General features: G+C 47.8%; 1 protein-coding gene across 1 annotated transcript in view; it reads right to left on the bottom strand.

Moving 5' to 3' along the window:
- Positions 1–17,689, bottom strand: part of LOC141271439 (uncharacterized) — a 92,622-nt gene that overhangs the window by 15,372 nt on the left and 59,561 nt on the right. Inside the window, exons 9-13 of the mRNA XM_073681513.1 lie at positions 3,241–3,381; positions 2,932–3,111; positions 2,725–2,848; positions 2,544–2,641; positions 2,255–2,345 (exon numbers count right to left, since the gene is read on the bottom strand). Of these exons, the coding sequence (XP_073537614.1) occupies positions 2,255–2,345; positions 2,544–2,641; positions 2,725–2,848; positions 2,932–3,111; positions 3,241–3,381 (634 nt within the window). The remainder of the gene's footprint in view (positions 1–2,254; positions 2,346–2,543; positions 2,642–2,724; positions 2,849–2,931; positions 3,112–3,240; positions 3,382–17,689) is intronic.

The raw sequence follows: 17,689 nt of genomic DNA, 5'->3' as shown, positions 1-17,689 counted from the left end.
TAGCTGAGCATTAGCTAGCAATGCTACCACTCTCTGTCGCATAGTAATAATTTGGTAACCTTACCTTGCACAGCGAACAGCTGCTGAACTTTATTTTGTCACATACTACTACTCAGACAACACAGGGTGAGGGTAAAACAGTGTGGCAATACTGTATTGAACCACCAAACAGACAATAAACATAAAGAACAGTCCCAGCAAATACCCAAGATGGTGCAAAATTACACAGTCTCACCCTTCTGCTGGCCCTCAACCAGTTGCACCCCACTTTGGGTGGACACCCACAGAGAGGAGGTAGCAGCAAGCTTAAAAAGCTGACAATCCATTGAGATACAAGGCCAGGAGACCCAAGGGTCCCACCCTGGCCTCTCCAAACAACTCCACGGGTTCCAGGTGACCTCATTGTCCCAACCTGGCCCCAAACAACATATCCATGGGGCCAAGTGACCTCATTGTCCCAACCTGGTTTCCCCAAAGATATCCATAGGTTCTCTGATGGTCAATGGAGCAGATCTGTATCCTTCCAGCCAGGGCGATATACCCTTAGGCTGGAATGCCGTAGAATCCAAATCTGTGTCTCTCTGGATGGAGCCATGCTATCAAACTAGTGCTGCTGGGAGAATCAGAGAGACTCTTCAGGACAGTTTAGAAATCCCTTTTTATATATATCCATCTGTGGCTCAGGCCATGATTCACAAATCAGGGGGGAAGGTCCAGGGCTCATGTCTCAACACCAAGTGAACTTTCATGAAGATTATTTTCCACTCTGTGGCAATCAAATGGTACCGGATTACAAGGAGGACACATCTCATCCGAGGCTGAAGAATCGTCCACATTACTGGAGCTCCGCTGACTGGACATGCTACTCTTTGCAGTACTCCGTCCCTCACTGACACGGCTGTCGCCACCATTGTCATGGGGTCGACACCGCTCCACCTGTGTCTGGGGCTTCCCATCAGGCTGCTGACTCCATTTTCCTGGAAGCGACAGCTGGAGCACGGAACGCTCACATGGGGTGGGGGGGTGTCTTACTGCACCTAAATGCGGATCCTACGCTACTGCTTGCCCCTCCAGGCCTCTTCTGGTACACCTGTCTCCTGCGCATGATGAGCCGCGACAGAGCAGTCAATCACCGTCCCGGAATGCATTCTGCACCCAAGCACAAGTGAAAGTCCCCCTGGACCCACCGTCGCGCTTCCAGGGACACTGCGCCGGCTGAGGTAGGGAAAATACCGCTGGCTCGTCATATTGACTCGCCTCCTGGCCTGCATCCAGTAGCGTGCTTCACTTCCAGTCTCAGCCATGGTACCAACACAGCGCTGCAGGGAGGAGACAATAAGGATAGAGCAGGCACAAATCTAGACACCTGCAATACCATGAGCCACACATCACCTACCCGGGAATGCCGCTGATTTACGTCCGCACATAAGTGAAAGTCCCATTGGACCCACCATGACACTTCCAGGAACCCTGCACCGGCCAAGGCACAGAAGGGAACCCTGTTTGAGCCCGCCGGCCAGGCCTGGGACCATCCTCGGTTCTTCAGTCTTATTATCTCCAGGTATGCCAAACTTTTTTAAGAGGTTCCCCCGTTAATGACAGGAAACCATCTGAGGTGGTGGAGTGGCGCCACCCTTTTATTCTGTAGGTATCCTGTCCTTGAAGGGCGGATCCCCCATCTCATATGGTGCTGTCATGGGCCATAGAAAGAACAACACAGTTGCCTGACAGGAGTATAATGCAATGCTGATACTCACCGTATAACACATCTCTGCACCTCCTGTCACCACTCACACTGAGCACTCTGAGTAGTGATGAAGGGAAACTGTAGGTCAGAGCACAGCTCCAGATTACATAAAAAATGCCCCCTGGCTCCCCCCACAGCTGTGACCTTGACAGCCCAGGGGATGTGCCAGGTCACAGCTGGAGGCAGCCAGAATGCAGGAGAAGCGGCGGACAACGACCACAGACTCCTATGCCCGGAGGCTGCCATATTTGAGGTGTGTGTCGTGCTTAGATACTTACACACCAGAAAATAAAAAATGGCAATACCCAGTGGCTGCAGAAAAAATAATAATAAATCACTGTGAAAACATGACTTTCATTTTGTATTAAAAATAACTGATGTAATTTTTATTTTTGTGTTAATAATTATTATGTCAATTTCCCCTCAACACAATCATTTGTCTGGATCAACCCTCTCATTAATTTCAGAATTAGATTTCTGGCACCAGACAGAACAATTACCACTCACCTGTGCGGTCATCTGTAGAAATCTCCTCTTTACACCATTCATCGCCCCTCACATATGTCTCTGTAGTATTAATATGGGTCAGATCTTTACCCTGAAACAAATATTGTAAAAGTCACAGACAGATCGAGAAGTCACATCTATGATCAGCTCTAATCCTTCCATCTCCGCCGTTCTCATTACACAAGTATAAAACATATAATACTGGTGGATAAAACAAGACTGAGCACAAGACCTTCACAGCCGTCTACACATCATAGGAGAGATCTCATGACACCTTCTCCCCATCTACCTGATGATCCTGAGGAACATTGGGATCTTCTTGTTTACAGTCCTGTGGAAGAAGAGGACGGGGACATCTCTCTGGTGTTGTCCTTTTACTGGATAGAACTGGAGAAAACACATACAGGGATTGAATTCATTCCTTACATACAGATAATTATATGTCATGTGTATTTAGTCCTGTCTATTACCTGGTGACGTGAGGGTCTGGGGACCCTCCATCATGATGTCCTTGTACAGATCTTTGTGTCCTTCTAAATACTCCCACTCCTCCATGGAGAAATAGATGGTGACATCCTGACACCTTATAGGAACCTGACACATACAATGATACCGTCATCCCCCCGATCCCTTCATAGCATTTCTGTATAATGTCCCAGCATTCCCAGCAGTGTCACCTCTCCAGTCAGCAACTCAATCATCTTGTAGGTGAGTTCTAGGATCTTCTGCTCATTGATGTCCTCATGTATCAGGGGGTGAGGTGGAAGCTCTGTGATTGGGCTCAGGGGTCTTCCCCATCCCTCAGACACAGGGGGCTGACAGCACTCACTAGAGGTCTTCTTCACTACTGTGTAATCCTGGTTATGGAGAGACACGTTAATAAATCTCACTACAGACATTTCCAGAGTCCTCACCTCTCCAGTTCTGTACATCAGTTATTCCCATAGATAAGAATGATGTAATGTGACGTCATCAGAATCTCTCACCTCTCCAGTAAGCCGGAAGAGGATCTCTAGGGTGAGATGTAATATCCTGTCCACCATCTTGTCCCTGTCTTTATCCATCCTTGGCGGATCAATCAGGAAAATTTTCTTATATAGATCTCTACTGAGAGGATCCGATATTGTAGAGACCTGAATGAGAAGATGAGCCAAGGTAAAATCAGAAAGTTTTGATAAAATCACAGTTTTATCAACAGGAGATTATAATTAGAAGACTAGTAAACCTGCTGCCGTGTAGTTCTCCATATTTATACGGCTCTGTATAACCTCACCGCTGATTGGCAGCATTCTGTATACACTGTGCATAGGCAGAAAGCTGCCAATCAGTGGTGTGGGTGGGGATATACAGAGATCAGCGTTCAGAGAATTGGTAGATTAGTGATAAACAAACGTGCTCGGATAACATGACATCCGTGCGTTATTCATTTTGCTTTTTTTTCACAGGACCATTGGCTTCCACTGGAGGGTTTACAGGTATGAGAAATAAAAATGATGTTTGAAAGCGGCCTTACCGAAAAAAAGTAATACAGCGTGCTTCCTTTTTTCCCGTTAAAATGCCAAACACCGAGGACGACTATTTTTGGCTGTTCAGTTTGGAACTTCAGACACTAGTGTGAACCTGGCCTGTTGGGTTCTGCAGATCAGCTCCTATCTATGAGCTGACATCAGCTGATTTGTGGGGCAGCAGCGTGTTGGACCACCACTGATATGATAATCGATGACCTATCCTAAGAGATAGTCATCTGGCCGGGCAATCCCTTTAACGTCCTGGAGCTCAGTGCACTCTGGTCGTTCCTATGTGTGGATGGGAAACCTGATCCTGAATTGGTCAGAAGGCCCTGGACTCCAGGATGGTAGTCACTAAGATCAATGCTAGTTTCATCTAATAGTAAAATTAAAAGCAAAGCCACAAAAAGAGGAATAAAACATCCTCCAAAAATTCAAGAATTAACACAGCAAAAAAAAAATGGCCAGCAGTATTTACCTGCCCAGGTCTCAGAACTAATGCGGGATCAGGATGCAGCAAAACCAATATAATAAAGATGACGGCAAGACAGGACAAAATGCTGATGAGACAACCACTCACAACCTACCAATTCATGGAGGGGGTAATTGCTTAGTATTAAAATTGCACAAAAGTGGCTTGTATAGGGCTCTGTTCACACAAAAGTAATGCAGAGTATTACCGCCTATTAGTGACACCTATACTATTAGATTAGGTGGGCTGCCCAGCACCATCTAAGTGCACTTCATGAGGACAGACACCCTAGTTTACAAGGCGAACAAAGATGGGCCTGGCTGCACTCTGAAAAATAACGTGTAAAAACATATACATAATACATGAGGTATGGGTCGATATTTTGGCCAAGATACACAAGCTCACGTCAAGGGTCCTCACAATTGCGAGTCCTAACACTAAAATTAAAAGCAAAGTCATAAAAAGAGGAATAAAAATCCTCCAAAATTTCAAGAATTAACACAGCAAAAAAAAGAGGGGCAGCAGTATTTACCTGCCCAGGTCTCAGAATTTATGCAGCAAACCCATATAATAAAGATGGCGGCAACACAGGTGCATTGATAGTGCATTAGTTCTGAGACCTGGGCAGGTAAACACTGCTTCCTTATTTTGCTGTGTTATTTAATCTAATAGTGCTGCCTCCCAAAATTACAGACCTCTGAATAAGCACTGCTTTCATACCTTTTTTTATACCCTATTGCAAGAAGGATCTTTACCCTGAACTACAGATTAAGGGTATGTACACACTGCGTTTTTTAGATGCCGTTGTACCCACAGAGTTTTGCTATAGGAAGACGCTTCAAGAAAACGTTGGTGATGTTTTTCCTGAATCATCTTCTTTGGTGTCTTTGCTGATTTTTGCAGTGGCTTTGCCACCTACAGTTTTTTTGTACTATGTACATAGGGGCTCGTGCACACTACCGTTTAAATCGGAGGAATGCTATCTGCGGTTTTGATGGATAGCACTCGTACCCATATTATTTTATTGGGTCGTGACATGCCCAATTTTCATCCGAGTGTCGAATCAAAATCAGCAATGCAAGTCTGTGGGTCAGTGGAAAACATGAGGCCACACTCAAATGACATGCAATGCATCTGTCCAAAATAAGAACCCACTGTAAATCAAAACACTAAATACAGTCATGGCCGAAAGTGTTGGCACCCTCGAAATTGTTCCAGAAAGTATTTTGCCTAGAAAATTATTGCAATTACACATTTTGTTATACACATTTATTTCCTTTGTGTGTATTGGAATAACACAAAAAAAAGCAGAAAAAAGGCAAATTGGACATAATTTCACACAGAACTAGACAGAGGGGTCAGTGCGAAGAACGTTTACCATGAGGTATATGCTTGTTTACAATGGATCCCTATGGTGGACGGATGCCTGAGTCTATCGTGACAGTGGCCACTGTCGGGCACATACCTCCTGAACATAGGCGCCTGACAATGGCCAGAAAATGTAGTGTGTACATAGCCTTCCTTCACTGCTCTGTTCATCAAGACTGGCATAGAGCATTATAGTCCTAACCCACTGGTTCCCAACCAAAAACACAGACCCCAATAGTCTGTCCTTATCCTACTCAGCTCTGAGATCCAACCCACACATAGATATCCATCTAGAACACTAAGTAATATTGCAGGGTGGATGACAATATTGTCCACCACCTCCCTATAGAATTATAAAGGCATATTTCACACTTTCCCATTATAAGCTATCCAACTAGAATTCTCCAAAATAATAATATCAACTAATAATATTCCAGCTTTCATTTTACCAGAGTCGTTCAAAAAATTAAAGCTGACCTGTGATAAGTTGCTGGAGGAAAAGAGTTTTTATTTTAGAAATTATGATAAATGAGGTCCCAACTTATTCTCCATAAATTTCCATCACGGTATAAAATCCACAATCTGATCCTACAATGTAACGAGTTCTTGTTTTCTCCCATATTCAGCTCCACAATCTACTCCTCCAAGATAAGTGTCCTCATTCCAGGAACGGCGCCACAGACATCTCATGGGAAATCCCTTTAGGCTGCGTTCACACATTGCGTATTTTCGCGCGCTTTTTTGCGCGCGCTTTTTCAAAATACGCAATGTGCCTTGTGTCTGCCAGCAAAGTGAATGGGAAATTCACTTTGCCGTTCAGACACTGTGTTATTGTACGCAGCGCGAAAGCGCAGCTGCGTAAAGAATTGACATGTCAATTCTTTACGCAGCTGCGTCCTGCGCTTTCTCCTATTGTGCCCATTATAAGCGATGGAATTACGCAGCGGTGTTCACACACTGCGTAATTCCAGCGCTTTTTTATGGAGGCGCAGGAGAAACTATGGATACTCACCTATCCGATGGATGGGAGAGGCGTCCGCTCCGGTCAAGCCGCTTCCAGCATCTGCTGGAGAACCGTTCAGCTGACTGTAGCTTACCGGCTTCCGGTCAGCTGAATTACAAGCCGGTCAGCTGACAGTCAGCTGATCGCTTCACGGCAGATGCTGGAAGCCGCGGAACCGGACGCCTCTCCCATCCTTCGGATAGGTGAGTATCCATAGTTTTTTTCTTTTAAAGCAGTGTATGTACTGCTGCCAGAAGCTGTCTGTACGTACACTGCTAGGGGGACACTCACACACACGACACATAGACACAGACAGGACACAGAGACACATACATTACATACAGGTGTCCATGCTCCTCACACTTCATTTCTCCTGCACCTGCGTAAAAAACGCAGGAAAAAACGCAGTGTGTGAATGGAGGTGCAGTTTTTACCTGCGTAAAAAAATGCAGGTAAAAACTGCAGGAAAATACGCGTGCGTAAAAAATGCACAATGTGTGAACGCAGCATTATTCTAAACTATTACAGTCAAAATTAGGGGAATTACAGGTTTTACATTTCTCCAGATTTCTATGGATATAAAAAACAGACATTTCCATTCAATCTAAATCTCCACCCCAGAGAGAAAGCGTCAGCTATCCCCAAACCATAGTGACCTCGCCTGTATACAGTACAGACCAAAAGTTTGGACACACCTTCTCATTTAAAGATTTTTCTGCATTTTCATGACTATGAAAATTGTACATTCACACTGAAGGCATCAAAACTATGAATTAACACATGTGGAATTATATACTTAACAAAAAAGTGTGAAACAGCTGAAAATATATCTTATATTCTAGGTTCTTCAAACTAGCCACCTTTTGCTTTGATGACTGCTTTGCACACTCTTGGCATTCTCTTGATGAGCTTCAAGAGGTAGTCACCGGAAATGGTTTTCACTTCACAGGTGTGCCCTGTCAGGTTTAATAAGTGGGATTTCTTGCCTTATAAATGGGCTTGGGACCATCAGTTGTGATGTGCAGAAGTCAGGTGGATACAAAGCTGATAGTCCTACTGAATAGACTGGTAGAATTTGTATTATGGCAAGAAAAAAGCAGCTAAGTATAGAAAAGCAAGTGGCCATCATTACTTTAAGAAATGAAGGTCAGTCAGTCCAAAAAATTGGGAAAACTTTGAAAGTGTCCCCAAGTTAAGTTGCAAAAACCATCAAGCGTTACAAAGAAACTGCCTCACATGAGGACCGCCCCAGGAAAGGAAGACCAAGAGCCACCTCTGCTTCTGAGGATAAGTTTATCCGAGTCACCAGCCTCAGAAATCGCAGGTTAACAGCAGCTGAGATTAGAGACCAGGTCAATGCCACACAGAGTTCTAGCAGCAGACACATCTCTTCAACAACTGTTAGGCTATGTGCCCACGTTGCATTTATGAAGCAGAAAATTTCTGCTGCATAAATGCAAGTCCTCTCCCGGAAAAACGCATGCGGAATTCCGCACGCGTTTATCGCGCATTTTTCGCGCGTTTATCACGCGTTTTCCACATGCGGAATTGCCTTGCGTTTTTTATGCATTGGACAAAGGCAATTCCGCTTGCGGAAACGCAAAATTAAATGACATGCTGCGGATTTTTGAACGCGGCATAAACGCTGCGGAAAAATCCGCAGCATGTGCATAGAACTTGCGGAATCCCATTGGGGACCATGGGGTGCGGATATACATGCGTTTTTCAAGCGTTTACGCTGCGGAAATTCCGCAGCATATACGCTTGAAAAATGCTACGTGGGCACACAGCCTAAAGAGGAGACTTTGTGCAGCAGGCCTTCATGGTAAAATAGCTGCTAGGAAACCACTGCTAAGGACAGGCAACAAGCAGAAGAGACTTGTTTGGGCTAAAGAACACAAGGAATGGACATTAGACCAGTGGAAATCTGTGCTTTGGTCTGATGAGTCCAAATTTGAGATCTTTGGTTCCAACCACCGTGTCTTCGTGTGACGCAGAAAAGGTGAACGGATGGACTCTACATGCCTGGTTCCCACCGTGAAGCATGGAGGAGGAGGTGTGATGGTGTGGGGGTGCTTTGCTGGTGACACTGTTGGGGATTTATACAAAATTGAAGGCATACTGAACCAGCATGGCTACCACAGCATCTTGCAGCGGCATGCTATTCCATCCGGTTTGCGTTTAGTTTGACCATCATCTATTTTTCAACAGGACAATGACCTCAAACACACCTCCAGGCTGTGTAAGGACTATTTGACCAAGAAGGAGAGTTATGGGGTGCTACGCCAGATGACCTGGCCTCCACAGTCACCAGACCTGAACCCAATCGAAATGGTTTGGGGTGAGCTGGACCACAGAGTGAAGGCAAAAGGGCCAACAAGTGATAAGCATCTCTGGGAACTCCTTCAAGATTGTTGGAAGACCATTTCCGGTGACTACCTCTTGAAGCTCATCAAGAGAATGCCAAGAGTGTGCAAAGCAGTCATCAAAGCAAAAGGTGGCTACTTTGAAGAACCTAGAATATAAGACATATTTTCAGGGGTCTTATACATGAGGACATCCAGCGTTACATTACTGTACATAAACACGTGGCAGAACTGGGGGAAGGGGGCACTATCTCTGGGAATGGAGGGGTTAATGTCCCCTGTATACATGAGCACATCCAGCGTTATATTACTGTACATATACACGTGGCAGAACTGGGGGAAGGGGGGCACTATCTCCGGGAATGGAGGGGTTAATGCCCCCTGTATACATGAGCACATCCAGCGTTATATTACTGTACATATACACATGGCAGAACTGGGGGAAGGGGGCACTATCTCCAGGAATGGAGGGGTTAATGTCCCCTGTATACATGAGCATATCGAGCATTATATTACTGTACATATACTGTACACATGGCAGAACTGGGGGAAGGGGGGCACTATCTCCGGGAATGGAGGGGTTAATGCCCCCTGTATACATGAGCACATCCAGCGTTATATTACTGTACATATACACATGGCAGAACTGGGGGAAGGGGGCACTATCTCCGGGAATGGAGGGGTTAATGTCCCCTGTATACATGAGCACATCCAGCGTTATATTACTGTACATATACACATGGCAGAACTGGGGGAAGGGGGGCACTATCTCCGGGAATGGAGGGGTTAATGCCCCCTGTATACATGAGAACATCCAGCGTTATATTACTGTACATATACACATGGCAGAACTGGGGGGAGGGGGCACTATCTCCAGGAATGGAGGGGTTAATATCCCCTGTACACATGATCACATCCAGCGTTATATTACTGTACATATACACATGGCAGAACTGGGGGAAGGGGGGCACTATCTCCGGGAATGGAGGGGTTAATGCCCCCTGTATACATGAGCACATCCAGCGTTATATTACTGTACATATACACATGGCAGAACTGGGGGAAGGGGGCACTATCTCCAGGAATGGAGGGGTTAATGTCCCCTGTATACATGAGCATATCGAGCGTTATATTACTGTACATATACACATGGCAGAACTGGGGGAAGGGGGCACTATCTCCGGGAATGGAGGGGTTAATGCCCCCTGTATACATGAGCACATCCAGCGTTATATTACTGTACATATACACATGGCAGAACTGGGGGAAGGGGGCACTATCTCCGGGAATGGAGGGGTTAATGTCCCCTGTATACATGAGCACATCCAGCGTTATATTACTGTACATATACACATGGCAGAACTGGGGGAAGGGGGGCACTATCTCCGGGAATGGAGGGGTTAATGTCCCCTGTATACATGAGAACATCCAGCGTTATATTACTGTACATATACACATGACAGAACTGGGGGAAGGGGGCACTATCTCCGGGAATGGAGGGGTTAATGCCCCCTGTATACATGAGCACATCCAGCGTTATATTACTGTACATATACACATGACAGAACTGGGGGAAGGGGGCACTATCTCCAGGAATGGAGGGGTTAATGTCCCCTGTATACATGAGCACATCCAGCGTTATATTACTGTACATATACACATGGCAGAACTGGGGAAAGGGGGCACTATCTCCAGGAATGGAGGGGTTAATGTCCCCTGTATACATGATCATATCGAGCATTATATTACTGTACATATACTGTACACATGGCAGAACTGGGGGAAGGGGGGCACTATCTCCGGGAATGGAGGGGTTAATGCCCCCTGTATACATGAGCACATCCAGCGTTATATTACTGTACATATACACATGGCAGAACTGGGGGAAGGGGGCACTATCTCCGGGAATGGAGGGGTTAATGTCCCCTGTATACATGAGCACATCCAGCGTTATATTACTGTACATATACACATGGCAGAACTGGGGGAAGGGGGGCACTATCTCCGGGAATGGAGGGGTTAATGCCCCCTGTATACATGAGCACATCCAGCGTTATATTACTGTACATATACACATGACAGAACTGGGGGAAGGGGGCACTATCTCCAGGAATGGAGGGGTTAATGTCCCCTGTATACATGAGCACATCCAGCGTTATATTACTGTACATATACACATGGCAGAACTGGGGAAAGGGGGCACTATCTCCAGGAATGGAGGGGTTAATGTCCCCTGTATACATGATCATATCGAGCATTATATTACTGTACATATACTGTACACATGGCAGAACTGGGGGAAGGGGGGCACTATCTCCGGGAATGGAGGGGTTAATGCCCCCTGTATACATGAGCACATCCAGCGTTATATTACTGTACATATACACATGGCAGAACTGGGGGAAGGGGGCACTATCTCCGGGAATGGAGGGGTTAATGTCCCCTGTATACATGAGCACATCCAGCGTTATATTACTGTACATATACACATGGCAGAACTGGGGGAAGAGGGCACTATCTCCGGGAATGGAGGGGTTAATGCCCCCTGTATACATGAGCACATCCAGTGTTATATTACTGTACATATACACATGGCAGAACTGGGGGAAGGGGGGCACTATCTCCGGGAATGGAGGGGTTAATGCCCCCTGTATACATGAGAACATCCAGCGTTATATTACTGTACATATACACATGGCAGAACTGGGGGGAGGGGGCACTATCTCCAGGAATGGAGGGGTTAATGTCCCCTGTACACATGAGCATATCGAGCGTTATATTACTGTACATATACACATGGCAGAACTGGGGGAAGGGGGCACTATCTCCGGGAATGGAGGGGTTAATGCCCCCTGTATACATGAGCACATCCAGCGTTATATTACTGTACATATACACATGGCAGAACTGGGGGAAGGGGGCACTATCTCCGGGAATGGAGGGGTTAATGCCCCCTGTATACATGAGCACATCCAGCGTTATATTACTGTACATATACACATGGCAGAACTGGGGGAAGGGGGCACTATCTCCGGGAATGGAGGGGTTAATGTCCCCTGTATACATGAGCACATCCAGCGTTATATTACTGTACATATACACATGGCAGAACTGGGGGAAGAGGGCACTATCTCCGGGAATGGAGGGGTTAATGCCCCCTGTATACATGAGCACATCCAGTGTTATATTACTGTACATATACACATGGCAGAACTGGGGGAAGGGGGGCACTATCTCCGGGAATGGAGGGGTTAATGCCCCCTGTATACATGAGAACATCCAGCGTTATATTACTGTACATATACACATGGCAGAACTGGGGGAAGGGGACACTATCTCCAGGAATGGAGGGGTTAATGTCCCCTGTATACATGAGCACATCCAGCGTTATATTACTGTACATATACACATGACAGAACTGGGGGAAGGGGGGCACTATCTCCGGGAATGGAGGGGTTAATGCCCCCTGTATACATGAGCACATCCAGCGTTATATTACTGTACATATACACATGGCAGAACTGGGGGAAGGGGGCACTATCTCCGGGAATGGAGGGGTTAATGCCCCCTGTATACATGAGCACATCCAGCGTTATATTACTGTACATATACACATGGCAGAACTGGGGGAAGGGGGCACTATCTCCGGGAATGGAGGGGTTAATGTCCCCTGTATACATGAGCACATCCAGCGTTATATTACTGTACATATACACATGGCAGAACTGGGGGAAGAGGGGCACTATCTCCGGGAATGGAGGGGTTAATGCCCCCTGTATACATGAGAACATCCAGCGTTATATTACTGTACATATACACATGGCAGAACTGGGGGAGGGGGGCACTATCTCCAGGAATGGAGGGGTTAATGTCCCCTGTATACATGAGCATATCGAGCGTTATATTACTGTACATATACACATGGCAGAACTGGGGGAAGGGGGCACTATCTCCGGGAATGGAGGGGTTAATGCCCCCTGTATACATGAGCACATCCAGCGTTATATTACTGTACATATACACATGGCAGAACTGGGGGAAGGGGGCACTATCTCCGGGAATGGAGGGGTTAATGTCCCCTGTATACATGAGCACATCCAGCGTTATATTACTGTACATATACACATGGCAGAACTGGGGGAAGGGGGGCACTATCTCCGGGAATGGAGGGGTTAATGTCCCCTGTATACATGAGAACATCCAGCGTTATATTACTGTACATATACACATGACAGAACTGGGGGAAGGGGGCACTATCTCCGGGAATGGAGGGGTTAATGCCCCCTGTATACATGAGCACATCCAGCGTTATATTACTGTACATATACACATGACAGAACTGGGGGAAGTGGGCACTATCTCCAGGAATGGAGGGGTTAATGTCCCCTGTATACATGAGAACATCCAGCGTTATATTACTGTACATATACACATGGCAGAACTGGGGGGAGGGGGCACTATCTCCAGGAATGGAGGGGTTAATGTCCCCTGTACACATGAGCATATCGAGCGTTATATTACTGTACATATACACATGGCAGAACTGGGGGAAGGGTGCACTATCTCCGGGAATGGAGGGGTTAATGCCCCCTGTATACATGAGCACATCCAGCGTTATATTACTGTACATATACACATGGCAGAACTGGGGGAAGGGGGCACTATCTCCGGGAATGGAGGGGTTAATGCCCCCTGTATACATGAGCACATCCAGCGTTATATTACTGTACATATACACATGGCAGAACTGGGGGAAGGGGGCACTATCTCCGGGAATGGAGGGGTTAATGTCCCCTGTATACATGAGCACATCCAGCGTTATATTACTGTACATATACACATGGCAGAACTGGGGGAAGAGGGCACTATCTCCGGGAATGGAGGGGTTAATGCCCCCTGTATACATGAGCACATCCAGTGTTATATTACTGTACATATACACATGGCAGAACTGGGGGAAGGGGGGCACTATCTCCGGGAATGGAGGGGTTAATGCCCCCTGTATACATGAGAACATCCAGCGTTATATTACTGTACATATACACATGGCAGAACTGGGGGGAGGGGGCACTATCTCCAGGAATGGAGGGGTTAATGTCCCCTGTACACATGAGCATATCGAGCGTTATATTACTGTACATATACACATGGCAGAACTGGGGGAAGGGTGCACTATCTCCGGGAATGGAGGGGTTAATGCCCCCTGTATACATGAGCACATCCAGCGTTATATTACTGTACATATACATATGGCAGAACTGGGGGAAGGGGGCACTATCTCCGGGAATGGAGGGGTTAATGCCCCCTGTATACATGAGCACATCCAGCGTTATATTACTGTACATATACACATGGCAGAACTGGGGGAAGGGGGCACTATCTCCAGGAATGGAGGGGTTAATGTCCCCTGTATACATGAGCACATCCAGCGTTATATTACTGTACATATACACATGGCAGAACTGGGGGAAGAGGGCACTATCTCCGGGAATGGAGGGGTTAATGCCCCCTGTATACATGAGCACATCCAGTGTTATATTACTGTACATATACACATGGCAGAACTGGGGGAAGGGGGGCACTATCTCCGGGAATGGAGGGGTTAATGCCCCCTGTATACATGAGAACATCCAGCGTTATATTACTGTACATATACACATGGCAGAACTGGGGGAAGGGGACACTATCTCCAGGAATGGAGGGGTTAATGTCCCCTGTATACATGAGCACATCCAGCGTTATATTACTGTACATATACACATGACAGAACTGGGGGAAGGGGGCACTATCTCCGGGAATGGAGGGGTTAATGCCCCCTGTATACATGAGCACATCCAGCGTTATATTACTGTACATATACACATGGCAGAACTGGGGGAAGGGGGCACTATCTCCGGGAATGGAGGGGTTAATGCCCCCTGTATACATGAGCACATCCAGCGTTATATTACTGTACATATACACATGGCAGAACTGGGGGAAGGGGGCACTATCTCCGGGAATGGAGGGGTTAATGTCCCCTGTATACATGAGCACATCCAGCGTTATATTACTGTACATATACACATGGCAGAACTGGGGGAAGAGGGGCACTATCTCCGGGAATGGAGGGGTTAATGCCCCCTGTATACATGAGAACATCCAGCGTTATATTACTGTACATATACACATGGCAGAACTGGGGGAGGGGGGCACTATCTCCAGGAATGGAGGGGTTAATGTCCCCTGTATACATGAGCACATCCAGCGTTATATTACTGTACATATACACATGGCAGAACTGGGGGAAGGGGGGCACTATCTCCGGGAATGGAGGGGTTAATGCCCCCTGTATACATGAGAACATCCAGCGTTATATTACTGTACATATACACATGGCAGAACTGGGGGAGGGGGGCACTATCTCCAGGAATGGAGGGGTTAATGTCCCCTGTATACATGAGCACATCCAGCGTTATATTACTGTACATATACACATGACAGAACTGGGGGAAGGGGGCACTATCTCCGGGAATGGAGGGGTTAATGCCCCCTGTATACATGAGCACATCCAGCGTTATATTACTGTACATATACACATGGCAGAACTGGGGGAAGGGGGCACTATCTCCGGGAATGGAGGGGTTAATGCCCCCTGCGCCCAGTAATGGGGAATCTCCACATACCTCCACCTGCAGAGCCACCACCACATATATGGCTGTTCTGTGCGCACAGGACCTGTGATGAGGTCACAGGAGGGGAGGAGTCAGGGGTCACATGATCAGGGGCCTCAGTGGATGCAGGACTCTGCTGTGCTGGTTGTCATGGTGCTGGATGAGGTGAAGGTTATGTGTGGGGTCAGGAGGGGTTTACAGTGTGGATGTAGCAGAGCCGCGCGTGTACGAGGTGTACGGAGCGGAGCCGCGTGTGTACGGAGCGGAGCCGCGTGTGTACGAGGTGTACGGAGCGGAGCCGCGCGTGTACGAGGTGTACGGAGAGGAGCCGCGCGTGTACGGAGTGGAGCCGTGTGTATGAGGTTTAGGGAGCGGAGCCGCGTGTACGAGGTGTATGGAGTGGAGCCGCGTATGTACGAGGTGTACGGAGCAGAGCCGCGCGTGTACGAGGTGTACGGAGCGGAGCCGTGTGTGTACGAGGCGTGCGGAGGCGCGTGTACGAGGTGTACGGAGCCGCGTGTGTATGAGGTTTAGGGAGCGGAGCCGCGTGTGTACAAGGTGTACGGAGCGGAGCCGCGTGTGTACGAGGTGTACGGAGCGGAGCCGCGTGTGTACGAGGTGTACGGAGCGGAGCCGCATGTTTACGAGGTGTACGGATCAAAGCCGTGTCTATGAGGTGTGCAGAGCAGTGTAGAACTGTTAGGGTGAACACTTTGGTATGTTCACTAGTTGCCTGCTCCTGGCCTAATGGATATGATCAAGTGCATGCAAGAAAGAATAATATCAGACACACACACACAGTCGGATGTTAGCTCTACTTGATCAGCTATGGCACAGCTCCAAGTGTCCTTTATTCAACTCCAACATAGATTTATATAAACTCTGTATATGGGCTCGGTTAGCCCCAGAATGTGAGTAACCAGATGTATTGACTGGTTAGTCCATGGGCAGATCCATGAGGTCATCAGGGTGGGTGGTCCATGAGGTCATCAGGGGGCGTGATCCATTAGGTCATTGGGGGCGTGATCCATGAGGTTATCGGGGCGTGATCCATGAGGTTATCAGGGGGCGTGATCCATGAGGTTATCAGGGGGCGTGATCCATGAGGTTATCAGGGGGCGTGATCCATGAGGTCATCAGGGGGCATGATCCATGAGGTCATTAGGGGCGTGTGTAGCGCCCCGAGGGTTCGGTCGTTACAGAGGTATTGCATCTCAACCAGATGTGCTATATCTCACTTCCAGGTAAGGATGGAGTGTGGATCAGGACCCCGACACCTGCATGCATTACACCACATTTCTGGGGGGCAGGGCGACCGATATGCTCCAAGTAGAGCACGACAGTCCCTGTCCCTGGCTGGAGTAGAGGAAGGGAACACAGAGGAAGGGGGGACCCTGTAGTGCATAGGAGGGAGAGGGCAGTTCCTGGGTGCACCTAGAGGGATGTATAAAAGGTGGGCACCATCTTAGTTCTGTGTGAAGTCAGTCAGTTCAGTAGTTGGGAGAGGAGGAGGCTGCGAGCAAAGGCTCTGCATGGGCTCCGCTCCGCAGGCAGGCCGGAGAGGGCAGCCAGAGCCTGAAGGAAGGAGAAGGAAGGAAGAGGAGCGGAGGAGGCTCCAGGGACAAGGAACGAAGGGACCCCAGGGGTGTGGACCGGCGAGTCGCCACCGCACGCCCGAATCTACCTGTGTAGAAGGGTCAGGCCTAAGGGTCCCCGAAACTAGCGGAGGCGGGGAACTACCCTCAACTAGAAACCGGAGGCTGTAACATTTCATGTGGCGCAGCCCCTCGCTACACCCGCTAGGAAGGCACCACATAGGGTCAGGGAAACTGGCGCCAAGGTTTATTAGAGAAGGCCCGAGGCAGCCGGACAGAAACGAGGTCACTGGCGGGGTATGACAGGCCAGAGAAAGGACACACAAAGGGGGGTCCTGTGAAACGCTCCAAAGTTATCTGGGAGTAGGCCGAGCCCCTCACCTGGTGAACACCGTGCAACGTGGGACGTTATGACCAGCTGTAGTAACGTGGATAAAGAACTGTGAGTAAATACCCTGGACTGCATTACA

Source organism: Phyllobates terribilis, unplaced genomic scaffold, assembly GCF_046119375.1.
Source record: "Phyllobates terribilis strain yellow unplaced genomic scaffold, ASM4611937v1 Scaffold_5__5_contigs__length_657084704, whole genome shotgun sequence".
NCBI lineage: Eukaryota > Metazoa > Chordata > Amphibia > Anura > Dendrobatidae > Phyllobates > Phyllobates terribilis.
Note: the sequence above shows the minus strand (reverse complement) of the source record. Positions and strands in the feature narration are given on the sequence as shown.